Raw genomic sequence first — 27,141 nt, forward strand, 5'->3', positions numbered from 1 at the left:
CAGAGCATACTCTGGCAGAACTTCTGTCCGCATAGGTGACACAAACAGGTGAATATCCCAGCTTTGTAAGCTTTAAAATGCACCGGGAGAAAGGCAGGATACAAATAAAATCCCATTTGCATCATGGTTACGCAGATTAGGATTCCTATTGATGGTTGCAATAAAAACCCAGCACTATCCTATTCCTTTCAGTATCCTCTGCTTTTCCAGTGTCTTGAATGCCACTAAATAAATAAACATCAAATTTTGTTAAAAACAGAATAGCAGGCGCTAAAGTAGGAAATAGCTGCCTTAGCAGTCTGAAATCCAAAGTACAGGTTTTCATAAGACACTAGTTTATATTTCTGGGTTGAAAAATGATCATGTTAGAGTTAGAAGACTTGGTCCATTGCTGCCATCTTGTGTTTGCACAATGGATATGCAATTTGTATTTAGAAAGAGAAACCAGTTATTTTAGGCAGCGGGGCTTTTAAGACGAAGGCACAATAGATTGCTTAACCTTTAAAGTGCTGCTATAGTCCTCTATTTTCTCCTTCCTCCCTTTTTTATCTTGCTGTATATACATAAAAAACTTTAATAATAATAAAATTCTGCTACAGTCAAATATGATTTTTCCGGAGGTTTTAAATCATGCTGTTGATTAGTGTTACTCAGCGGCAGCTTGACTGATTTGGAAGCTGAGGTGGAGGAGAGGGCAGTCAGATTTCCCTAGGTTTGTAGCTGAATAGCAGTATTTGCCCCATCCTGCACATGCCCTGATAACCACCCTAATTTAGTGCAACAAAGACATGAAAGCGCAGTTTTCTTTAAAAAACAAACAAATCAGTACTACTGGAATTCTCTCCCCAGATTAATGGACACTGCATAATTAAGTAGAGGGCAGACACAGATTGTGTTTGTGGCCAAGTAAATCAGTTTTTAGTACTTTTAAATTGGATGTGAACTGTTCCTTCAATGCGCCACTTGAATGCATCTTGTTTGGCCTGCTGTATGGAAATGGATAAGGCAGAAATTCATTGCTCCAGTGCATAATGTGCTCCGCTGGAAGCCCACCTAAGGGTCCATGGTTTGTTTATTTCAGGGCTGATAACTCTGTTAACGTTGCCGCCGCACAGAACTGATGCCATTAGTTTCCTCCCTAAAATCAGCATTTTGGACAGTCAGGCTGTAAAACACGTGAGGAAGTAACTCTGCTCAAGCTGTGTTGTCATATATTTTTTTATTTTTCCAGCGACCTTGTGAATGGGCTGGTGGCCTTAATGAACAGCAATGTCAGCAGTCCTGTTAACTTGGTAAGCAAGTGGTTTTCTTCTGGCCTTTTTCTCCTTGATCTAAGTCTAAGACCCTGTGTTGGAATTACCTGCCCATTCTCTTAATCCGTTGAATCCAGTCACGGGAGAAACATTTGGCACTATGAAGTTCTGAGAATAATGGTAGCGATGTACCCTCCCTCCCTTTCCTCCTTTTGCCACAAACATGCTCAGCACACTGAGAACAATCGGCATTGTGAATTTACCGGCATTCTTCCTCCTCTTCAGATACTATCGGCTTTTGATTGTGAGCGAAGCCTTTGCAAGCCAGAATTTAGAAGTTCAGTTCAGTGTTGCAGTGTGTGGATGTCGGCATATGTAATGCTAGAGACTGGGCCAGATTCAGCTAACCCAGTGCACTAGCAGAAACCGCCACAAGGACACATGCTGGCACAATGGGACTTCCCTCACTTTGTGTGACCCGTGCACCTCCCCCAAGTCCACTCTTGGGGGTCAGAAGAACCCCCAGAACAGCATGTAGGGGAAAGAGAACAGAGTTCGTTCCATCCAGCAAGCAGAATTGCTTGCATCGGTGGAAAGATCTTATTAATGCAATGTCAGATTCCATGCTGTGACTTTCCCCACCTAAGTTTCCTCTCCCAGGATTGTATTATGGAAACAGAAATTCTTAAGCAGTTTAGACTCCTGCTCTGAAATGTGGTAACAACTAGTGAAATCATTTTTGGTCTAAGGTTGCTGGTGTGTGGTGGGTTCTTCCATTTGCGTAAGGAGGGGGCATCATGGTCGTCTAGCTATTCCTCCTCCCCACTGAGCATCACCTCACACAGTTGCCATTCCGTTAGTGAGGGTTTGTTCACTCCCACTCTCAAGACAGCTCTTCACGGGAGGCTACAGAGAGAAGGGGGAGGCAGGAAACCACATCATGTTCACAGCACAAAAGTTAGGATCTAGTCCAGGCATAGGCAAACTCGGCCCTCCAGATGTTTTGGGACTACAGTTCCCATCTTCCCTGACCACTGGTCCTGTTAGGGATCATGGGAGTTGTAGTCCCAAAACAACTGGAGGGCCGAGTTTGCCTATGCCTAATCTAGTCCTTTTATTTGCTAGTTACCTTATTGCAAAATACATCTCTCTCTTTTTTTTTGGTAAAATGTCATTTTAATAGTGCTTCTTATATCCTTAGGGGAATCCAGAAGAACACTCTATTTTAGAGTTTGCCCAGTTAATTAAGAAACTCGTTGGTAAGTATGACATATAATTGCCCTGAACAAACTTGGAACAGCTTGCATACTTGTACCCATTGGGGTTTATCCAGTAGAATGGCATGAGTGGAGAAGAGGTTCACCTGGTGGGGTGGAGCTGCAACACTGGCTTACCCAGCAGTGCTGCTTAACCCAAAGATAGTGCCCGCCAGGTTGGCGCACCAGTAAGCAGCAGCAGCAACCCTGCTGCCAGGAAGCCACTTCTGCTTGGTTGCAGACTTTGGGCTGGAGATATAATGAGGGAAATTATAAGAGATACATACCTGGTGCCAGCTTTTATCTTTTTAAGGTATCAGGCGAAACCTTCCCATTTTACCTGGGCTTTTGGCCTGTAATTTGAAAGGTTTCAGGGATTTGGGGCCTCTCTTAGTTCTGTAAGGCCTAACTTCATAGTAGTTTTTTTATTGGTTGGTTGGTATACTTTTAAGTTGCTTTGGGTCACTTTTGTGAGGAAAGCGACTAATAAATATTAATGGTAAATAATGCTATTGCCCTGTCAGGGTGTTCTGATTCCCCACACGATTGGACTCACATGAGGTACGAGTGAGAAAACGCACACTTGCTTCCTCCACACCACTTTTTACATGCCTGAGGTAAATGCCTGAGGTAAACAGGGGGAGCTGTTAACACCCTGTGTGATTCAGAATATTACAGCATGCAAATAGTATACTTTCTGCTTCAGAAGTTATCTCCCCAGCTTTATGAAGGGTGGCAGGAATTACTGGGGACATGGGGCAACTCCAGCCCTCTCACTGATACTCTTACCTCAGCAGATGAGAAATTAGAACAGGTGGATGGGACTTAGGAGGAAGGAAGGAAAAGTATTTACATGGGCAGAAGAGATTGTGTGCTTGCAGAACACTGGCTTGCAGCCAGCTAAGCTTCCATGATGGTGTACCCCTGTACCTCAGCCCAGCCCACGTACTTAGCAGGGTACCCCAAACCTCAGTGGAACATTTTTAGGGGTGCCTCAGGAGGAGTGGACAAGGAAGCTACTTTCTGCCTGAACTGTTTCTTGTGCTTAATGCTAGGTTGGACTTTCTGGGTTTCCAACTACAAGGATGATGGGGCTGCATTAAAACTGCACTGGACCTGTGTGGTCTCTTGACTTTGTACATCATAGTTTAGGAGAGTTGTAGGTATGTCTGAAGGAGCGTCTCCACCCCCATCGTTCTACCTGGACACTGAGGTCCAGCACTGAGGGCCTTTTGGCGGTTCCCTCCCTGCCTACAGGGAACCAGGCAGAGGGCCTTCTCAGGAGTGGTGCCCTCCCTGTGGAACGCCCTCCCACCAGATGTCACAGAGAACAACAACTACCAGACTTTTAGAAGACAACTGAAGGCAGCCCTGTTTAGGGAAGCTTTTAATGTTTGATGTATTACAGTATTTTAATATTTTTTGGAAGCCGCCCAGAGTGGCTGGGGAAGCCCAGCCAGATGGGCAGGGTATAAATAAATTATTATTATTTAGTAGTAGTAGTAGTAGAAGCCTTTGTCTTGGAAAACATGTGCTGTATAGGGGGACATTTGAAAACTACCTATTTTGATTTGTTTCAGACTTCTGAAACTGTTAGTCGATCACCAGAAACCAATGTAGCTTTGTAATAATTGCAAGTTTGGTGTTGTTGTTTTTGGCAGGCAGCGGAAGTGAAATCCAGTTTCTGTCAGAAGCTCAAGATGATCCTCAGAAAAGGAAGCCTGACATCAGGAAAGCCAAGTTACTACTTGGTTGGGAACCTGTGGTATGTAATTCTAGAGTTAACAGTGTTGTGTGCAAGTATTTTTCAAAGGCAACACCATCAAGAAATGAATAATGCTCTGTGTTCCTTGCTGTGCAGGGCAAATCTAATGAAATTCCTTCCATGTTGTGCTACCTCCTTTTCAGAAGAGTTCTTCTCCACCCCCAAAAATCAATATTGCTGCTGCTCTTTGATAGATAATAGCCGCACTTCTGGTATTCATCTTTAAAACAAACAGCTAAGCTAGTTAAATCTAGAGCAAATAAGCAGGGGCCCTTGAGAGCGAAAGTGATTTTAACAAAGGCAGTGAAGGAAAATGTGTGTTTGTGGATCTAACTCTGCTCCCATTGAAACCAGTTTTATTGAACAGTAGGTCATTATAGAGTGGTAATGATTAATTGTGCTTTCTACCTTTCGGACTGAGATGCCTTGAGAATCCTTAACATCCATTTTCTTAGCAGTAGCACTGCTAGTTGGAAAGCAGAATGCTTTTTGTGTGTGTGTGTCTGCATGCAGGTTGGGTGTAGCTTTGAAATTAAGCTTATGTGAAGCTCTGCTATCCCCCCCCAAGAAGCTAGTATAGTTTTGTACTGTATAGTTCAGTGGGGAGTAAACGCTAGAGGTGTGCAACAAATATCTGTCTGCCTTAGTTCAGACACATCCTTACATGTATAATTTATCATCGTTGTGGTTTTGATTTTTTCAGAGAGCTTCCTTAGGTTGTACCCCACTCTGGTGTTGATTTAATGAAGAGCAGGTTATAAATTACCTAAATAAAATAATAAAAGGGCGGTAGTTCAGTGGTGCATTCTGTACACAAATAACGCCCGTTGAGGTTTACTTCTGAGTTTTGGCTTGCAGCTAACTTGTTTCTAGGCTGCATATTTTGTAAGTAGGCAGAAGAAAGAGAAAAGTATTGGAGCAAGAGACTGAGAATTCCTTACTCAGAATAGATAATTGCTGCAATCCTAGCTCCAGTTTATTCAAGTGAGTAACAGTCCAAAAATTCTGAGGGAGCTTGATTATTCATTTTGCCAGTCGCATTTTTCATTATCTGTGAGCAAGTGCCCCTGCAACATAGGAAATGGCAGGAAGTAAACTGGATCTGCTGAAAGAGGTACAAAAAGGTATGTATGGCAAAGTTGGGCATTCCACTTACTGTATTTTTCGCTCTATAGGACACACTTTTTCCCCTTCAAAAATGAAGGGGAAATGTGTGTGCGTCCTATGGAGCGAAGACACCATAGCCCGCGACCCTCTCCCGGCTGGAGAGGTGACGCGCGGCTATGGCAGGAGCCTCCATAGCCGCGCGTCACCTCTCCAGCCGGGAGAGCGCGCGCAGAGCTAAAGCAGCCCCCCGCGACCCTCTCCCGGCTGGAGAGGGGACGCGCGGCTATGGCAGGAGCCTCTCCGCTGCGCCTTTCCGCTGCTCCCTGACCTGCTCTTTGGGGCTGGTGGTGGGCTTCCCCCCGCCAGCCCCAAAGAGCAGGTCGAAAGGAACCTGAAGCCTGGAGAGCGAGAGGGGTCGGTGCGCACTGACCCCTCTAGCTCTCCAGGCTTCCAAGGTAGCCGCCTGAACGCACCTTAAACGGCACCTTGTTTTAGAGCAGGAAAACAAGAGGGGGGAAATTCTCCCACTCTCTGCGCAGCGCTTCCTGCCACTTCGCTGAAGGGGCGCTGGGCAGAGAGTGGAAGAATATTTTTCCCTTGTTCTCCCCCCTCTAAAACAAGGTGCGTCCTATGGTGCGAAAAATACGGTATTATGCCCTCAAAACCCACCAGTTCTCCTCAGGAAGAACTTTGGGAACCCAACTTACCATCTTCCAGGTAGCTTTACAAATTCCTATAGGAACTCTTCACTCCTGCCTTAAGCTATTGGAAGAGGCGGTGCCTGGAGATTGTGATAATTCCAACACACTCCACAGTTTTGCAGCTTTTATCACTTCGATGAATGCCGTACTCTAGTCTATGGTTACTGCCAGATTTTACTGCGGACACGTGTTGAAGAGGTCCCAAACTCATGCCATAGCAGTTTCTTCTTCTATTTTTCCCCGTGGCCAGGGATAATGGGAGTTGTAGTCCAGTAAAAGCGGAAGAAACACCTCCATATTTTGCTAATAATGTAAAGGAATAAGTCAAAAGGAGCAAATGAGAATGTTGTACTTAAGGATTGCCAGTTACCTACCTCCAGTGCTTCTCCCCCCGCCCCCAGTCCAAAAGGTGTGGGAATGCACCTCTCTGAGAAGACCCATCCCAGAGCCCATCTTTGGGCTGGGGGTGTGTCTCCTCGAGAGCCAGGCTCCATCATGCTCTGTTTGCAGTGCTGCCTCAGCTGGCTTTGCATGGTCTATCTTCCTCTTTTCCCCAAGAGGCAGCTGTGGTGGAGGCAGAGGGAGATGGAAATGTTCCTTTGCCCGCATGCCTGATCTCCCCCGCCACCTGCCACTCATACAGTCTCAGGCTCTTTGGTGCTTGCCTGCCTTCCCCTGAGCCTTTCCTCTTGATGCATTTGGTCTCCCCAAGAGGAAAGGTGTGGCGAGCCTCCTCAGGGGAAAGCAGGCAATTGCCATCCAGCCCAGACACGGGCGGGCGAAGGGGCAACCTGCTCCCCAACCCCGTGAACTCTCTGTCCATATCATGGAGATCACATGGGGTGGAAGGGATTGAGTTTGGGCTACTTCTTCACTCCTGATCCGCTCCCCCATTGATCAGGAAAAGAGGCAGCCTGCCCCACTTTCTCAGGCCAGGGAGGCAGATGGTAGAGTACCTTCTCGGGCTTCCCCTGCCTGCCTGCCTGTTTCGCTGAAAATCCTCAGCAAAGCCCTGCTGCACCTCCAACTCATGAGGAGACCCTCTCTGAAAGGTGCCAGGACACCATTCAAGCTAGGGGGAAACCCTCCTTCCTACTTCATAGATTTTAAGGTATGAACAGGCCAATTGACAGAGCTACTAAGTTTTTGCGGGAATTGCCACTGGATGCAAATGGTGACGTATCTGTAAATGCACCACCTAGAGCTCCTTGGAGGAGCGGTGGGATATAAATGCATTAAGCAAATTAAATAAATAACCCTGTTTGACATACTTATGGCAATCACAATGAGCAAATAAGCACTTTTATAACTTGACTCATTCGGCTGTATCTCTCTTTGGTAACAGGTCCCGTTGGAAGAAGGCTTAAATAAAGCAATTCATTACTTTCGCAAAGAATTGGAATATCAAGCAAATAATCAATATATTCCTAAACCAAAACCTGCCAGGATAAAAAAAGGAAGAACCAGACATAACTAAAAACTCTTTTTAAGTCGGAAAGGAATTGAAAACCTTTCCTTGTGTTTGAAAGGTATAATTTGTCTTTTGTTAAAAAGACTTCCGAAACAGGTATCATGAAGAAAAACTGGAAATTTCACTCTGAAGCTTGCTTTAAAGAAGTGGATGTGCCTAAATAAGAAAACTGCAATCTTTGCCTTGCACTTTTTAAATCTGTCTTTTTATGTAAAATAGGATAGAAGCATCCTTTTTTTAGTATCTTCAAGTTTTTATATCTTGCTGTGAGATCATTTTGTTGTGACTGTCCTTGACAGTTTTATTTACTGGTTTCTTTGTGAAGCTGCAGATGGGATGGGAAAATGCCAATTTATTTATAAAAAGTGGTTACTTTAAATGAGAGATACTATGCATAAAGAAAAAAAGAGCAAGCAGTATTGTCAGATGATTGAAAACACTGGCATCTAGTATTATAGGATTATAATAAAAAAGAATTCTGTATGAGAGCTTTATGTATTCTTTTGAAATTGGGTTTTCTCCCCCCAAATGTTTAGTTCTAGTTGCACACTTGAATTTGAAAATATTTTCACTGACTTTCATGGATAAATGCTATTTTAAATCACTACTGTGTTGTGCACAATCTGGGGGAAAGTTAATGTATTATTGGTTACCAGTGGTTGAATATGCTATTTTAATAAAATATTGAAACTTACAAATATTAGTTTTTCATATAAGAATGCTGCAACTGTGTGTTGCGCCTTCATGCATATTGACAGAGTTACAGAAAACTTACATTGGTGGTCTCTTTTTCTTTCAGTAACTGGTCCTCTTGAGTAGTAACAGTTTCTAAGGTTGCAAAGCAATTCTTTTCATAAAGTACAACCTAGTCAAAGATAATTTCATGATCTTAAATTATTTAAGTAGGCACTTATGGTTTATATAGCCTAGTCCATTTTTTTCCTGCACTGTAGCAAACACAGAGGAAACTACATTGCTATTTGCAGTACTAATTAACACATTCACACCACTTGTTCATATTCCCCTAATTTAATTATAATGCAAAGTCCCTACATGAACAGTATTGTACTGTTTTATTTAAAGTAGTAGAACATTATAATAACAGTATAATGATGGCACCCGTGCTAACTTGGAGGATTAAAGACAAACTATTTTGAGGGCCAAGGGACGCAGGTGGCGCTGTGGGTTAAACCACAGAGCCTAGGACTTGCCGATCAGAAGGTTGGCGGTTCGAATCCCTGCGACAGGGTGAGCTCCCGTTGCCCGGTCCCTGCTCCTGCCCACCTAGCAGTTCGAAAGCATGTCAAAGTGCAAGTAGATAAATAGCTCCAGCTCCAGCGGGAAAGTAAACGGTGTTTCCATGCACTGCTCTGGTTCGCCAGAAGCAGCTTAAGTCATGCTGTACGCTGTACGCCGGCTCCCTCGGCCAATAAAGCGAGATGAGCGCCGCAACCCCAGAGTCGGCCACGACTGGACCTAATGGTCAGCAGTCCCTTTACCTTTACTATTTTGAGGGCCACCAACTTGGACATCTTTAAAAATAGGATTTGACAAATTCATGGAAGATAGTCCTACCTCCATAGTAAGTATACTTCTTAATACCAGTTGCTGGAAACCACAAGAGGGGAGAGTGTTGTTGTCCTCAAGTTCCCTTTGCGGGTGCGCCATAGTCATCTGGGAGGTTGGTCACTGTGAGAAGAGGATGCTGGACTAAATGGACCAATGGCCTCATCCAACAGGCTCTTAAGTTCTTGTTGCAACCCTGTAAGCAATTGTTTCTGCCAGTATATGAATGTTTAGAGTCTGATTATCAATTCACACTTTTTTGGGGGGGCACATTGATGTTACCAAAGCCATATGCCACCTGCTGTCCTTCAAGATAACTGAAATCTCATAAAGTAACCATGCTGTCTTACAATAATTTCACCAAAAATACTGGGAAGAATTCTTATCAAGAAATTTTAATGCTAACGTTTATACATGTTATGCTACTGAGTGGATATAAAAACGTTCCATAACTTTTTTTTTTTTTTGGTTATTAATGTTTATAACAAACTAGTTAATTTCAAAGAAGCGTAAGAGGCACCTTTGGGTGTTAATCCGTCTTCCTGGCGTTCTAATCCAGAGAAGGGAAGATGAGATTAATAATCGTCATAATTGACACTTGCTCCGTGCCTAAAGGTATGTGGGTTTCGTGGGCCAATAGGTGCATCTTCATCATAATGGTGATGGTAATAACCACCATAATATTCATGGCCACTGCGGCCTAGGTTTGACCAGTAGGAGACATCATCTTCAAATTTCTGCATACAAGAAAAAAAAATAAGTGGTAGCAATTAGCTACTAGCTGCAACTTCACCATACAAAGGGTTCAGCACCTTTGTAAATAGTAACAACTTCCTGTATTACATTGGAAGGTTTCTCTTTTATTCATACTGTTACCCAAATCAACTTATGCATGCAATTCTTTTATATGCGATGCAGAATAATATTTTTTTTGTTACGGGTCTGAGAAGAAACAAAGCAAAGCTTTAGGATTTTAAAAAAACCAAACCATTAAAAATGATTTGAATCCTGCGCAATATTTAAAAAGTTGATTAGAAGTCTGCACAATCTTTCACATTTGAAAACAACCCACAGCCTGATCATGCTGACAGCTCAGTCGGTAAGAACATGAAACCCTTAATCTCTGGGACATAGATTCGAGCCCCATGCTGGGGAAAATATTCCTGCATTGGAGGGGGCTGGACTCTCGGGTTCTCTCCTAACTCTACAATTCTATGAGCCTATGCTTATCCAGCATCACGTGTGTTGAGGACTCATTTTCACTGCTCTAGACTGGCACCCATTTCGCACAATATTCACATTAAATTAAAAACCTCCCTGTATTTAAGCACTTTGTACCAATTTAAAGAGGACGCGGGTGGTGCTGTGGGTTAAGCCACAGAGCCTAGGACTTGCCAATCAGAAGGTCGGCGGTTCGAATCCCTGCGACAGGGTGAGCTCCCGTTGCTCAGTTCCTGCTCCTGCCAACCTAGCAGTTCGAAAGCACATCAAAGTGCAAGTAGATAAATAGGTACCGCTCCGGCGGGAAGGTAAACGACATTCCGTGCGCTGCTCTGGTTTGTCAGAAACAGCTTAGTCATGCTGGCCACATGCTCAGCCAATAAAGTGAGATGAACGCCACAACCCCAGAGTCGGTCAAGACGACCTAATGGTCAGGGGTCCCTTTACCTTTACCAATTTAAAATTCCTAGACATGAAGAATGGGTATAGGCTGTTTTCAACAATTTACCTAGTTTAGAGAGGTTTCAAAACTTTAGTTTCACATATTAACTTGAACTCTGAAATTCTATAAAATCAACTCTACTTCAAATTCTGACCTATATCCCAAGCCCTCAAAATGTTTGCTGTATATTTAATCACTTCTTATTAAAGTGGTACCTCATTTCACTGCTCTTAGCCTATGATGATGCTATATCACTCCAAAGAAAACAATCTCATTAATGTTTAAGGATGCCAGTTTTGTTTGTTTGTAATCCAAATTATGATATCTTTAAATAAAGCACAATGTGCCTTGTTACTTATGAAGAAAAGCAATAATTAATATTACTGGATCTATTTATCTGCCCAGGTTTATGAATACTTTTGATTCACAATTGTTTAAAAAGAGATTTAAAGGTAAGTAAATTATATAGTAGTTTACATTTTTGTAGTTTTCCTAGCCTCAATATTTGAGCTACTGTTAGAATATCTCTCTAGCAAAACCACACAATAGCCATGAAACTCAATAAATTTTCCTTTGCCATATACAGGTACTACAATACATTCATGTAATATATTGCTGCATATGCATGTATATGCATATGCATATGTGGTACCAAATTGCTGTATAAATCCCCAGAGCAAAATCTGTATTAAGTTTTGTTCCACACAATATTTAGAAGAAAACTATCCAAAAGTTTCCCTTTATTGTTACATTTTCTTTTTAAAAGGCAGGAACTGCCAATGCTACTACTAAAGATAGCATTGAGCAGTGCAAAAGTTGTATCTTTTACTTCCTGATTTGTGTATCTATGAAGTTGTAAAATTGTTGCTTTCCTTGAGAAAATTGGCCACAAGATTGCCAGTCTTATGTCTCTGATGCTGTCAGTTGTCTTCTACATTAAAGCCATTGGGTCAACTGCTGTTTCCCTTAAAAGGAGGAAAACACACTGACCTGCCCTTCTCTGACAGTGTTATTAGGTGTTGTGTGTTCAAAATCAGAAATTTGACATCTTAGTTGGATGGTGGGCAGTAGGTACCTGGAGTCTCAAAGCACTTTTTATCCCGTATCAAACTATTTGCAAGCAGTGCAGGGTGATGTCATATGACTGATAGGTGGGTAGTGCCATCCGTCTGTCCAATCTGACTCATGAAGGGTAAGGAAGATGACGATCTGGCCACTGACCCAGATCAGATTTCCTAGTTCTGTTCTAAGAGCTGGGGTGGATTATCCCATTCCTGCTTCAATGAACTTCACATAATCAGACCCAAGTTAACCACTAGAAAACTCTCCTTTCCAGACCATGCCTGCTTCTGTCTGAAAGGAAAATACTCTAAACCCTGCTTCACACGAAGACGACGAAAACAATAATAAAAAGTAAATTAATTGACATAACAATTGGAGGGGGCTTCAGTGAGTTGCCTTTTTGGATGTTCCAGAACAGAAAACGTAGCCACTTACTGCTTCATCAAAGCCTAAGTAGAGAAATTGCTGGTACCACTGCTGTACATCTGGTTGACTCCTATCCCACAGCTGCCGCTTCTGACGTTTCAAGCTGCTCAAAAACTCTTTGGCCTTATCTTCTTTGACAGACACATCTGCCTTAACCGGAACAGGAGCTGAAATGCAAGAGACAGCAAACACAAGAACGGTTTAACCTAAAGGTTGCTTACTCTAGATAACGTCACTTGTCGCAAGCAGGTATCAATTACATGTTTTGGATTGACAGGTGGAAGGGGCTAGTAGGAGTTGGGGGTCCAAACACCTGAAGGGTCTATACTCTATAGGTTCCTCAGCCCTGCTCTTAAGTACCCTTCAATGCTTATAACAGGGGTCAGCACACTTTTTCAGCAGGGGGCCGGTCCACTGTCCCTCAGACCTAGCAGAGGCCGGACTATATTTTGAAGAAAAAAAATGAATGAATTCCTATGCCCCACAAATAACCTAGAGATGCATTTTAAATAAAAGCACACATTCTACTCATGTAAAAACACCAGTCCCCACAAATCACCCAGAGATGCATTTTAAATAAAAGGGCACATTCTACTCATGTAAAAACACACTGATTCCCGGACCGTCCGGGGGCCGGATTTAGAAGGCGATTGGGCCAGATCCGGCCCCCGGGCCTTAGTTTGCCTACCCATGGCTTATAAACAACAATAAATAAAACACATAATCCATTCTGAGGTTCAAAATGTATAAAACCTTTGCATGTGGATCTGTTATGCAACTTTGCATGCTAAATTCTGTGTTGCTTTGTGTGACAAGCATGAAGAAGTGTGCACGCACATGAAAGCTCATACCAATAACAAACTTAGTTGGTCTCTAAGGTGCTACTGGAAGGAATTTTTTTATTTTCTTATGAGAACAGGTATTCTGTGATACTGGACAATTGCGGTGAAGTATCCCTGGGTATTGTACTGGCATATGAAGGATGACCCCAGACAAGAGTCTAGAACTACATGTTCTGTCTTCCTCCAATTTCTTGCAACAGTGGTCATCACAGCCTGCAAAAATTAGATTGAAGGGTGCATTTGACATTCACTGACCTGGTCTTTACCACAGTCCCTAATGGGACAGTTGCACAAGGGGAAAGTCCGGTGGGAAATGAAGTGTCTCTCTTTTTACAAGCCATTTAATCCCTTGAAAATTTCTCCCACTTGCCACCTTCTGAAACAGACCCAAGATGGCTCTGGTTTAAGTTAGCTGCTGTTTTTCTGGCAAGTAACAGCTGAGGCAGAAAGAGCCATGAGTTGGAGACAGAAAACTTACCTTCCCGTCTTTGGAGCATCAGCTTAAGTTTATTTCCTCTTGATACACCTAAAGGAATCCAAAATCAAAATAAATCAGGGTTGAAATAATTTACAAGGTTTCCTGCAAAGCACTGCTCTCTTAATATGAGTTGTGAATGTATTTGAGAAAGTTGAGCCTGCAGAAAACAAGATGCTTCTGTCGCCAAATGAAGGTCTTTCTCTTTTCCGCCCAGTGCTTATTTGCAATAGTAAATTGTAGAAATTTGCCTGTCTGTAGCCCCACCCCAATCCAAGGAACTAAGGGGTCTCATTCCAGACAAGTGTAATGTTAGAAGTTGGCACCTAAACCTGATTAGAAAACTGAGGCAAGGCTAGCCAACCTGGTACCCTTCAGATGTTGTTTGTGTACAACTCCCATCATTTTAATGTATTTTTAATCTTTGTTGGAAGCCGCCCAGAGTGGCTGGGGAGATCCAGGCAGATGGGCGGGGTACAATTTTTTTTAAAATTATTATTATTATTAATTATTATTATTATTATTATTATTATTATTATTATTATTATTATTATTATTATTATTTATTTCCGACCACTGCCCTTACTAGCTGGGGCAAATGGGAGCTGGAACCCAACCACATCTGGGGGGCACCTCCTTGGCTACCCCTCATCTAAGGAATGGAGCATAATGAACTCTGTTGGTAACTGTCAATCTGCAAAGATTGCTTTGCTGTATGCTCAGCTATGCCTTTGAAACAGACATGTCTAACATAAACTCCCCAATTGTGGGGGTGGGATGGAAGCTTTTGTGACATAGAATCATATAGAGTTGGAAGGGATCCTGAGGATCCTCTAGTCCAACCCCCGCAATGCAGGAATATGCAGCTGCTCCGTACGGGGATCAAACGTGCAAACTTGGCAACATATATACGACGTGGCGATATTGGCACTATCAGCAGGGTTATAAAGGGGATACCTTCTGGAAAAAGCGAAGAGACTGTCCTGGGCTGGGAGTGAAAAACATGATTGCTTCCACAGCTGGCTGTTTAGGCAAGGGAACACAGTCTCTTTCCTCCAGCAAAGCAAATCCACATTATATGCGCCACATGTGAAGTACACCACTTTGCAGAGCTGTGCATATGCATGCACACACATTTAATAATATGGAGCATTATTAACAGCAGTGGTGGAGTGGGCTTTGTTTTGTTTTGAAGTGTGTATCTGGGCATCTGCTGGGGGGACATCCCGCCTGGCTGCAAAGCCCAGACCTCGTTTTATGAGCAGGGGGACCTAAGATCAGGAGTTTCCTGCTGCCCAGCTCCACCGGAGCCATTATACACCCGCCGGTCTTGGGGAATTTTGGCGGGAAGACGACGACGAAGGGGCTGCTGCCTCGCTCAGCCTCAGCGTGCGCCCCCTTGTCTTGGGGGGCATCATCCTGCGTGCCCGCCACCCTCTTCCTCCCCCCTCCCCAAGCCCCACTTCTCCCGAGCGTGGGGCAGAGCCCCTTTCCCGCGCGCGGGGCTGACTCACCGGGACTCAGGCACACGAGGAGGAGGACCAGCGCGAGCGCAGCCCACGAGAGCGCCCGCCGCCCGGGCACCATTTTGGCGGGAATCTCCGTCCGGCCGAGTTTTCTCCTGGAGCTGCTCTCTCCCTTCGCCTGCGGGGAGAAAAGCGAGAGGCGGCTGGTGCTCTGGACGCGGGGAGGAGCCGAGGGGAGGGAAGGAGGGAGCGCGCGAAGCAGCGGGCAGGGCGAGCCAGGGGCTGGCGGAGAGGCTGCAGCCCACCTGGCTGCGCAGGGACGCTGCTCAGCGTCGGTAGAGGAAGGGGGGGGGGGAGAAAGAACCGCTCGGCGCGGGGTTTGGGTGTGTGAGAGAAGGGGATTTCTGAAGCAGCAAAGCGGCAGCTGGCGCGCTTCCCGCCTTCCAGATGTTCGCTTCGGGGCCACCTGCTCATTGAGCCTCCATGGCGTTTGCATAAAGGTGGTGCGACGCCTGCTGCTTATTGAGCACGTATGCTGGGGTTGTTATCATAGGAGCCAACTCCTTGGGGGCCGAGGTCCCTTCGCCTCCCACCTTAAGATATTTGAGGGGGCTTGCCCCCGACCCCAAGATGATGGACACTGTCATTCAAATTATAATAATAAAGGTAAAGGACCCCTGGACGGTTAAGTCCAGTCAAAGGCGACTATGGGGTTGTGGTACTCATCTTGCCTTCGGGCCAAGGGAGCCTGTGTTTGTCCACAGACAGCTTTTCTGGGTCATGTGGTTAGCATGACTAAACCGCTTCTGGCGCAACAGAACACCATGATGGAAACCAGAGCGCATGGAAACACAGTTTACCTTCCCGCCACAGCGGTACCTATTTATCTACTTACACTGGCATGCTTTCAGACTGCTAGGAGCTGGGACAGAGCAACGGGAGCTCACTCTGTTGCAGGGATTCAAACTGCCGACCTTCTGATCAGCAAGCCCAAGAGACTCAGCGGTTTGACCACAGCGCCACCTGCGTCCATTCAAATAGTGTGCAGTGCACCACATCATGTGATGGAATATGCAAGGCAGGGCTTACCTGCACCCCCCCAATAAATATTGTTTACAAGTTGGCATCCCTGGTTGATTATTGAGGTGGCATATAAAAAATGCTGTCAAAATGCTTTTTTTAAAAAGCGTTTTGAAAAACACATTGAATTTGGCGTAGCTTGCTGTTGCCATCAAGTGTCACATTTGCATATTGCATTTTACAACATATTTGAGACGTTCTATTTGCAGCCGAGTCCTGTCAGTTCCAGCAATTGTCTGGCCACACTTTTCACAGTGTATGTATGTGGGGGTAGGCGAAAGGCCTGGGCCCCCTTTTAATTTGTGGAATAACTAGCTTCCTGGTGAGATGATAGCAGCGCCAGCTTTAGGGCACTGCAGGCAGTTACCCCACACAGGGCACCATCATTCTACCCGGATGCTGAGGTCCAGCTCCAAGGGCCTTCTGGCGGTTTCCTCACTGCGAGAAGCCAAGTTACAGGGAACCAGGCAGAGGGCCTTCTCAGTAGTGGTGCCCGTCCTGTGGAACATCCTCCCTTCAGATGTCAAGGAGACGAACAACTATCTGACATTTAGAAGACATCTGAAGGCAGCCCTGTTTAGAGAAGTTTTTAATGTCAAGTGTTTTAATGTATTTTTAAATCTTTTTTGGAAGCTGCCCAGAGTGGCAGCCATATTTTTTTTGGGGGGGGTTTAAATAATAAATTCTTATCTTCTTCAGGGGTGCATTATAATCATAATTATATTTATACAGGTTCCTACTGAGAAGAACCATAAAAGCAACTGTACCAAAAGGAATTATTGTGAAAATAATAAATATGGGGGGGGGCACCAAATTTTGTCCTTACTCAGGACACCATATTACCAAAGTTCACCCCGGTGATAGGCTACTCAGGGAACAAAGAAAGTGGCTCTGTGCCTGGTGAGAAATGGGTGGGCCCTCTCTCACCGGGAGTTAGAAAGAGAAAGGCCAGAGTTGAGAGTTCAGTTAGGTGAGCTAGGAAAAGGGCCATAGCTCAATGGTAGAACGTCTGCTTGTCTTTTGGAAGTTCCTGGGTTCAATTCCCAGCATCTCCAGGTAGGTCTGGGGGAGAGGTCGGCCTGAAATGCTGGAGAGCTGCTGACAGTAGACAACACTTAGCTAGATGGAGCAATGGTCTGGTTCCATATAAGGCAGCTTCCTAGACACTGCGATCTGTTCCGCACATCATGCTTAGCCAAAAGATGACTTGGCATGAATAAGCAGACTCTGGGAGAGGAGATCTCAACCGCTTTGCTTAGCATGGTGTTTTTGCTGCTGCGTATAGTTTGGCTTAGTGCCTTGCCCAAGCCTGGACTTGTGGTTTGGCACTCTCTAGACAAACCAAAAACTAATCAAGGTTTTGTACTGTGGTTCGTGGCTCATGGTTTGTCTGGGGGAGCGAAACAGCTGAGATAAACTGCGTCTGGGCAAGAAACTAAGCCAAACTATGGCTTAGCTCAGCACAGCACAGCAGCAAAATGAAGAGAAAGGCCACAGACCCTTTTCTGGGAGCCCTCATACTAATGCTAAAGCACACAGTTTGGAAACCTTTGTATTTGATTTATATACAGTGGCACCTTGGGTTAAGTACTTAATTCGTTCTGGAGGTCCGTTCTTAACCTGAAACTGTTCTTAACCTGAAGCACCACTTTAGCTAATGGGGCCTCCTGCTGCTGCTGCGCTGCGGGAGCACGATTTCTGTTCTCATCCTGAAGCAAAGTTCTTAACCTGAGGTATTATTTCTGGGTTAGCAGAGTCCGTAACCTCTGTAACCCGAAGTGTATGTAACCTGAGGTACCACTGTACTACCCTTCATCAAAAGATCTCAGGGCGGTTCACAAGATAAAAACATGAGATAAAAGCACAAATAAATTGCTTAAAACAGACACAACAAAACAATCAGTGCATATGTATGTGTATGTATGCATTCATAACCCACAAAGGGGAAAGATGGCTGCAAAGTGCATCAAACTGACTACATGCAGGGGCCTGGACAATGTCTGAGTTTTCAATTTACTTGTATTTGTTTAGGTATGATAGACTGTTAAGGCATCAGTGCCATTCTGGAAATAAAAGATAACTTGGCAGGTTTGTTAAACATATCCACACAACAAGAAATCAAGTTCTGAACATAAAAGCAGGCATTCAGGGCAGGGTAGGAACACATCATTTCTTTCAAAGGTTCGCATAATGCCAGGCCTATAATAAAACCACCAGTCACCAGCATTGCCCCAAATAAAAATAAACACATTTTGCCAGAAGCCTTAATAAGAGAAAACACTTTCAGTGAAGCCCAGTAAGGAATTTTCAATGTCCACGAGGGGCCAGAAACTCTAATTGCATAGTACATAGTGTCTGACATTCTGCTGCAATTAATTTCTTCTAATGAGCGCTGATATATTACCTTAATTGAACTGAGTAGGTTGCAACTTAAATGCATTTGGCATGGCAAATTGGTTTCTAAAGTTAGTTCCAAGAAAACTACAGGAGTCATGAGTTTCTTCCAAATAACAAGAGCATTAAGCTCATCAGTCAAGGCCTCCCAAAGTATTTTGACTCTCATCACTGGGTACTGCAGTTTGCATTTTTGCTGATGCTGAATGGAGGAGGCTAACACTTGACCTTAGGAGGGAAATTACATCTAAACAAGCAATTTGCATCTGTATCTTAATAATGTTCCAGATGTCTGTGCTCAAGCATGTCTGTCTGCCTATTTACATGTCTTGAACTGTTTAATTGGCATAAGCAGGAGAGGTACTGTCAGGATTCTTAGAGGAAGCTTAAAAGACAGGCCGTGTTAAGGTAATTTGATCTTTCATCTGGGAAAGCTCCCCAACTATTCTTAGAACAATACTGAGGATAAGGCTCCAGGCTCTTCAAGTGTCCCTGTTTTCCAGGGATAGTCCAGGATTTACAGAAGCCATCCCGGTTTCTGATTTGATCCCAGAATGTCCCACTTCTCTTAGGACGTTCCTATTTTCATCGGGGAAATGTTGGACGGTATGGAGTTATGCGGCCCCCGAGTCAAGGAGGTAAGTAACTATACAACCTTTAGAAGACATCTGATGGCAGCCCTGTATAAAGGTAAAGGGACCCCTGACCATTAGGTCCAGTCGTGGCTGACTCTGGGGTTGCAGCGCTCATCTCGCTTTATTGGCCGAGGGAGATGGTATACAGCTTCCGGGTCATGTGGCCAGCATGACTAAGCCGCTTCTGGAGAACCAGAGCAGCGCACGGAAATGCCGTTTACCTTCCTGCCAGAGCAGTACCTATTTATCTATTTGCACTTTGACGTGCTTTGGAACTGCTAGGTTGGCAGGAGCAGGGACCGAGCAACAGGAGCTCACCCCGTCACGGGGATTCGAACCACCGACCTTCTGATTGGCAAGTCCTAGGCTCTGTGGTTTAACCCACAGCATCACCCACGTTCAAGCCCTGTTTTTAAAATGTTTTATTATGTTTTGATATGTGTTGGAAGTTGCCCAGAGTGGCTGGGGCAACCCAGTTCTCATTGTGAAAGCGAATTTAAGGCAGGAGTGGGGGGAATTGGAAACAGAATTGTTAGATCCCAAAACTAATATATTATCAAGAATTATCAAGAATGTATAGCTTGCTGTTGAAATGGAATACTCAGGATGAAATGGTGAAATCTGCTATGATAAAATGGGCACAAGATGTCGGACATAACATTATGTTGGCTGACTGGGAACAGTTATGGACCACAGGTATGAAATTTATGGCATGTAATGCCTTAAGAGAGAATATTATGAAAATGATATACAGGTGGTACATGACACCAGTCAAGCTTGCAAAAAGCTACCATTTGCCCGATAATAAATGTAAAGAAAATGAAGGTACATTCTTTCACCTCTGGTGGAAGTGCTCAAAGATTAAGGCTTTCTGGGAGATGATATATAACAAAATGAAAAAGGTATTTAAATATACCTTCCTGAAGAAACCAGAGTCCTTTCTCTTGGGCATGGTCGGCCAATTGGTGTTAAAGAAGGATAGAACTTTTTTTATGTATGCTACAACAGCAGCAAGAATACTATTGCAAAGTATTGAAAGACACAAGATCTACCCACCCTGGAAGAACGGCAGATGAAAGTTATGGACTATATGGAATTGGCGGAAATGACCAGCAGAATCCGAGACCAGGGAGAAGAGTTGGTGGAAGAAGATTGGAAGAAATTTAAAAACTATTTACATAAACACTGCAAATTTAATAAATATCTTTAAAAAAAAAGAGTGGGAGGAATCTTTTTCAGACTGAGGACCTCATTCCCTTCCGGGGGAAACTTTTTTGTGGGTACAGCCAGAGGTAAAAATTGGAGGAGCAATGAATTTACATCTTGCTTTTATACAGCAGGCTCATTTCTATTCTGTGCACACACGCCCCTCAATCCAGGAAAACGAAAAATTGTTGTCAGAGTTCAAGAACTCTTTCCAGCCAGATAAAAACACCCGGGAGGATATGAAGCGAGATTGCTGGGAGACATAGCCTGGCAAAAGAGGGGGTGGCTCTGAAGTGTCCCAAGGACAGACAGATCTGGAATGCAGCATTTGTCCTCCGGGCTGGAGGACCCCCACCCTGTTTCAGACCCTCAAAATGTCCCCATTTTCCAGGGATAGTCCTGGATTTACAGAAGTCATCCCAGTTTCTGATTTGATCCCAGAATGTCCCGCTTTTCGTTAGGACGTCCCTATTTTAATTGGAGATATATTGGTGGGTATGGAGTTATGCAACGCCCGAACCATCTGAAGGCAGCCCTGTATAGCGAAGTTTAAAAATGTTTAATGTTATATATTGGATGCTGCCCAGAGTGGCTGGAGCAACCCAATTAGATGGTAGGGATATAAATAGTAAGATGATGATGATGGGATAGAATGTCCCTATTCTTCATTGGATAAAAGTTGGAGGGTATGTTTTTTTAAGGGCTTCCTTTGGGATATATAAAGGTTTTTTTCATGTCTTTCCTAATCATTACCTTAATCTGTTTGGGCAAAATCAGTTTTGGTTGTTCACTGTGTTTAGCTATTGAAAAGTCAATAGTTATCATTATCATTCATCCTAACAACTACATGATGAAAATGTTTTTACAGGTTGTTCCCTGTGCCTGTTTATCAAGATTCAGGACGCAACTAGTTGGGCTTGAGTGTTACTGCTGTGCTGTTTGTCATGAAGAAAAACGCTTCTCAGCCACTGCCTTAGGGCTCTGCATAGCTGAAGACCTGCTCCTGGTTCCCCCCCCCCCCTCGCCCCATTTCTACTTCAATTTTCTAGCCATAAAAACAGCAATTCGAGGCAAAGCTACAGAACCCACAAACAATTACGATCCATTAAATGAATCAATAATGCAGCACAAATATCGGCAACAGAACTATAAAGTTAATATTCTATTAGAACACCAAAATGCCACAAATAGATCAATCCTCAAGAACCCAAATGAAAATGTTTTATGCAATCTTCTAGCGGTGAATAGATTTTGGGCTCTCGTTGAAATTTGGGCACGCCTCATTGGAAAGTGGATGTCACAGACGGGGGGCTACTGTTCTGAAGGGCCTGGATTCTGCCTCAGGAGATGCAGCTTCTCAGTCAGATGGTGCAGAGAATGGAGTGCTGCCCATCAATTTAAACTGGCAGGAACGTTCAGTATGGGAGCAGCAATTGTTTCAATTATGCTGGACAGTTTGCAGATCTCGTGGACCGCATTGTTCCTGGTTTGGTGGGGTGGGGAGGGGAGGGGAGGGTGGGCGGATTGAAGGAAGTTTTCCTACCACTGAAGAGGAGGGAAATAATATATATGAGATCAGGCATCCCCAAACTCAGCCCTCCAGATGTTTTGGGACTACAATTCCCATCATCCCTGACCACTGATCCTGTTAGCTAGGGATGATGGGAGTTGTTGTCCCAAAACACCTGGAGAGCCAGGTTTCGGGATGCCTGTACTAGATTCTATTAGCTAAAGGTAAAAGGACCCCTGACCATTAGGTCCAGGTGTGGCCGACTCTGGGGTTGCGGTGCTCATCTCGCTTTATTGGCCGAGGGAGCCGGCATACAGCTTCCGGGTCATGTGGCCAGCATGACAAAGCCGCTTCTGGCAAACCAGAGCAGCGCATGGAAATGCCGTTTAGCTTCCCACCAGAGTGGTACCTATTTATCTACTTGCACTTTGAGGTGCTTTCGAACTGCTAGGTTAGCAGGAGAAAGGACCGAGCAACGGGAGCTCACCCCGTCACAGGGATTTGAACCGCTGACCTTCTGATCGGCAAGCCCAAGGCTCAGTGGTTTAACCCACAGCGCCACCCACGTCCCACTAGATTCTATAGCCTCATTCTAATTATCTTTAAAACCCTTCAGTTCTGCAAGCATGTTTCCCTTAGGATGCATTGTCCCCTGATAAATGGAAGCCTCTACTTAATAAAGCATTTGTGAAGCTGCATTAAGTTTCGGATCTAATACACAAAGCAAGGTAGGACCAGACTAGGGTAATTGTCCGGAAAATGATAGCTTTGCCTACACTGAAGCGCTTCCCATTTCATTCCTGTCTCTGACTCTTGTCCTGATGCAGATGCACAAAGGAATGCCAGAGAACAGAGTTGCAGCAGGGGAGTTTATTCAGCGTGCAAAGATTCAGCACCAGTTAACTGCATGGTGATGATGTGAAGAGAAGCTGTCAGAGGAGATTACTTCTCTCTCTCCCCCCCCCCCCAATTGAGCATTCTGAAACATGAATGCTTTTGCAGAAGTATCTTCTGCTGCTGATTAGCACATATTTTCGTATCAAGTATGTGACAGCATGTGTGACAGTGTAATTTGGTGTGGGTAATCACTTTGTAAATTGGTGGCAATAGAATGGAATGCGCAAAAATCCTCTCAGTTGGGCAAGTACAAAGCACTCATTCTCTGCAGTGAACACCAAATTAATATAGAGTAAAACTGCGGTACCCAAGAGGCCACTATATGAGCAATTTGGACAGACTTTACATATTAGATACTGAAATGTTACAGTAAGAAGACTTTTTTTTAAAATGCATTTTAAAAAATCACTGATCATTTATACTGTGAACCATGTTGGAGGGGGGCGGGATTTCCCTGGCAGGACATTTGACTTAGTTGTCATCCTTTTTACAAACCTTTTTGACATGTGCAAAGAATCTTTGTGCAAATGAAATGATTTTAAAAAACAACAACCAAGTGATCTCAATCTTCACCAAAAAAGGCTTGCAGACTACTCTTCCCTCAGGTTTGAAATCTAAAAAGATGCAGCAGCAGCAGCAGCAGCAAATGATTGGCTTGGGAGGGAGCAGGAAGTATTTTTCCTTGCAAATTCTTCTAGTGAACAGTTGGGGGCAGAGAAGTTCAGGAGGAGGAGGAGGAGCCAGAAGCTGGTGGCCTCCCAGCTAAATTGACAGAATGGCTCTGAAAACTTTTTCTTTTTTTATTACAGGCTGATGTGATGCCAGGAGGTAGGAGGAGGAGCAGAGCAGATGGCGGCCCTACAGCTTTTCTCTTTTGGATGGAGGTACAGTAAGGTCGGGACACGGGTGGTGCTGTGGGTTAAACCACAGAGCCTAGGGCTTGCCGATCAGAAGGTCGGCGGTTCAAATCCCCACGACAGGGTGAGCTCCCGTTGCTCAGTCCCTGCTCCTGCCAACCTAGCAGTTCGAAAGCATGTCAAAGTGCAAGTAGATAAATAGGTACCGCTCTGGCGGGAAGGTAAATGGCGTTTCCATGCGCTGCTCTGGTTCACCTGAAGCGGCTTAGTCATGCTGGCCACATGACCCGGAAGCTGTACGCCAGCTCCTTTGGCCAGTAAAGCGAGATGAGCGCCGCAAACTCAGAGTCGTCTGAGACTGGACCTAATGGTCAGGGGTCCCTTTACCTTTACAGTAAGGGCATTTCAACAGTGCAAGAGAAGTTCAAAGATAATTTTGTAAAAATGGCTTTGAGAGACTTTTCTCTTGTAGTATGAGAGGTTCAAATATGATTTTGTAAAAAATGAGAAGCATCAGGGCACGTTTGTGCACTGACCCGGCATTTTGCGTATACACAAAGTTATATGGCTTTGTAACTGAGTTGCACAAAGCTTTCTCCATGATGCTGTCCCCAGGTACCCTCTTGGATAACAGAGCACCCACGCTTTTCCTGAGGGAAGTTCAGCCCTTGTGTGCTCAACTTGAGGTGGGACGGGGAGCATACACAACAACAACAACCAAATGGCAAGCATGCTCCCTGCAGCCTTAAAAATAAAGCCTACCAATCAAGGACTGTGCCTGAAGGAGCCAACAATCTCATCGTGCCCAGCACAGCTTTGCATCTTTGCACACACAGTGCTCAAGGTAACAGCAGTGTCCCCCCTTCATCAGCCAGTGGTAGGGGCATCAAGAAGCTCAATACTACCAGTTCCCTGGCATATCCAGACAGGAATTTGAATCCTCTCGTGTTCCTCATGAGCACAATACAGAAAAGGCAGGATACAGCACCTACATTGCTCTCTGAGCAGGAAACCTGCAGAGACATCTCCTGGGAAAGGAAAGCGTCTTTTCACAAGCAGGTAAAAGGAGGTGGTTAGGGGATGTGACAAGGGCAACCAGAGCCACACACTGGCAGAAGAGACCTTCAGAGCCTCACTGCAAAAGGCACAGGATATTGCCAACTCTGTTTATTTGTGGTTTCTGCAGTGTACCTCAGGCAGCCTTTTCTCCTTCCCTGTGGTAAGTCTGATTTACTGGTACTTCGCCAAACCTTTACTTTACAAGTATAGGCCATCATGAAACATCCATATTTGTAATTTTAAAACATATACACATAAACAGCCATGTAAAATATGTAATAGCGAGGATTTTCATCAGAATTTCTTCCTGCTGAATAGTGCCATTCAGCCCTGTGGTAAGTCAAGTTTCTAGCAAGATGAATGTGTCCTCTAGAATTTAGTCTGTGAAAGAAACATTTCGCAAGAACAAAAGTTTACCCCTTGAGCCTTAGGCTAGTAAGGTAGTCTCTCCTCTTTCTTTCTTTCTTTCTTTCTTTCTTTCTTTCTTTCTTTCTCTCTCTCTCTCTCTCTCTCTCTCTCTCTCTCTCTCTCTCTCTCACACACACACACACACACACACACACCCCTGCTGAAACAGATTACAGTATTTCCAAAGAGGCCCTTAATTGTTTACTAAAAATCTGCTTCCTTCCAGATACACTAACTCACTGTGCAGAATTCCAAACACAAGCATAGCTAAACAGTTCTAATGTTAAGGGTGAATAACTATTTCGCTTAAAATAAACAGTGTTAAGAGAGTATCTAAACCACATGCAAATCTTCATTAGCTGCATTGTCTAGTTCTGCTTTTCCTCTCCCTCCCTCCCTTCCTTTTCGCTTTAGACAGTTTTTAAATTTTACTTTTAGCTTGGACCACAAAATCAGATTGAATGAAGCTTAAAATCAACCCAACCATATCACATTTTTGATCATCAGTAAATGCCACACGTAAAAAGTTTTTTTTTCTACCTTTCCAGAAACAAATTAAATGTGATACTGAGGAAAAAATTATTGGATAGTAAGACTCTGCAGTTTGGGAAAGGTAAAGTGTGCATAAGAATTTAGACGTAAGCACAACCATTGAAAAAAACATCAAAAAGAGAGCAACCGCTTATGTCCAAAATGCCTTCCTAAAGAGGAATGATTTGTTGTTGTGGGAACCTGTCTGGCATCTGAGGAGAATTTTTAAAAAACCAACACAGTATCAGCCCTTAAAGATTAAAAAGTGTATTTACACCTACAACTGATATCAGATAAAAGGTACCCAGAACTCATGAAACCCCTACTAAAGTTAAGGAGAGCAGGGGGGTAAAAAGGTTTTTCAATCATGCAGAATCCTATGCATATTTATTTGGAATTGCCTTGGATAATGTTCTGTGACACTTACCACTGTGTGTATAGGATTGCAACCTTTAATTAAGCAAGGTCTTTTGGATTGGGCCCAAGAAAAGTCTTCAAATACTGATGTAAACAATGCTACTTAATAAGGTGCTTCATATTTAGATTACATAATAATAGCGAACAGTTTTTCAGCTATTTAAAATGAGTTAATTTTGCTGCTATATAATTTCTAGCCCCTGTTCAGAGGCTTCTCTATATATGAAAGAGCCAGAGCAGTTTTGGAGTAAAATCACATTGAATAGGGCAAATGTTATGCAAGTAGGAGGAGGGATTGTAGATAATATATACAGAATGAACTAAAAGAAACCTCTGTCACAACCTAAATTTTCCTAAGCAAATAAAATACTACAAGTCCATGACATTTAAACCACAGTTCCTACAATCAGCCTGCATTTGACCTTTTGGTACAATAATATAAAGCAGTCAATTTTTCTCTATCTAAATTCAAATTGTTGTTGTTGTTTTTAAAATCCCATTCCTATAGTAAACACATACTCTTATTTAATAAAATTACCTTTCCAGTAAGCGGCTTCCTGCCTTCGTGCTTGGCCAGAAGAAGTGACTCTTTTTTGAAAGACACCTTGGACTTCTGAAAGAAATAAGAAACTGGGTAATGGGGGAGTGGAGAGTATTACATTTTTTAAAAAAAACACTAGGACCAATGTATGAAGGACATATTTATTCCATTTTGCAGAAATCCAACCCTTTGCAGAAAAACCTCCACAAAGCACTTTGTGGATGAATTCGGAAGAATCGCATTTCTGCTCAGGCAGCAGGACAGCATTTCAAAAGGGAAAGAAATATGATTGCAAGCAGATGCTCATTCATGTTCTCATCTTAAAGGAATGTGTGTGTGTGTGTGTGTGTGTGTGTGTGTGTGTGTGTTTAGGCAGAATGATGAACAACAGATTTCAGGGTGCATTTAATGTTTCTTAATTTCTTGCAGATGAAGGAGACAAGTATATTTTGGCACATACACTACACATGCAGTATTTCTCTGTTCTTGCTGGAAATAAAAATTTTGCTTCTGGATATTGGTGCAGACTACTTGTGTTGTGGGATAGCAACCA

At 43.7% G+C, this 27,141-nt stretch overlaps 2 protein-coding genes across 5 annotated transcripts in view; one reads left to right on the forward strand and one right to left on the reverse strand.

The window, feature by feature from the left end:
• UXS1 (UDP-glucuronate decarboxylase 1) overlaps positions 1 to 8,251 on the forward strand; it is a 47,843-nt gene extending 39,592 nt beyond the window's left edge. Inside the window, exons 12-15 of the mRNA XM_083735620.1 lie at positions 1,232 to 1,292; positions 2,455 to 2,512; positions 4,171 to 4,274; positions 7,428 to 8,251. Coding sequence (XP_083591746.1) covers positions 1,232 to 1,292; positions 2,455 to 2,512; positions 4,171 to 4,274; positions 7,428 to 7,559 — 355 coding nt within the window. The 3' untranslated portion in view covers positions 7,560 to 8,251. The remainder of the gene's footprint in view (positions 1 to 1,231; positions 1,293 to 2,454; positions 2,513 to 4,170; positions 4,275 to 7,427) is intronic.
• Positions 8,252 to 9,500: 1,249 nt separating this feature from the next.
• The window catches only part of ECRG4 (ECRG4 augurin precursor), a 34,874-nt gene continuing 17,233 nt past the window's right edge, over positions 9,501 to 27,141 (reverse strand). For 3 of the 4 annotated variants that reach the window (XM_083735670.1, XM_083735673.1, XM_083735672.1), the window contains 5 exons: positions 26,586 to 26,660; positions 15,102 to 15,231; positions 13,591 to 13,638; positions 12,280 to 12,437; positions 9,501 to 9,856 (listed from right to left, as the gene is read on the reverse strand). In XM_083735670.1, coding sequence (XP_083591796.1) covers positions 9,695 to 9,856; positions 12,280 to 12,437; positions 13,591 to 13,638; positions 15,102 to 15,231; positions 26,586 to 26,660 — 573 coding nt within the window. In that variant the 3' untranslated portion in view covers positions 9,501 to 9,694. Of the gene's footprint in view, positions 9,857 to 12,279; positions 12,438 to 13,590; positions 13,639 to 15,101; positions 15,232 to 26,585; positions 26,661 to 26,774; positions 26,871 to 27,141 lie in introns of those variants that run through there. The other variant, XM_083735671.1, reaches the window with a different exon arrangement.

This window comes from Podarcis gaigeae (genome assembly GCF_964106915.1).
Source record: "Podarcis gaigeae genome assembly, chromosome: 4".
In the NCBI taxonomy this organism is placed as follows: Eukaryota; Metazoa; Chordata; class Lepidosauria; order Squamata; family Lacertidae; genus Podarcis; species Podarcis gaigeae.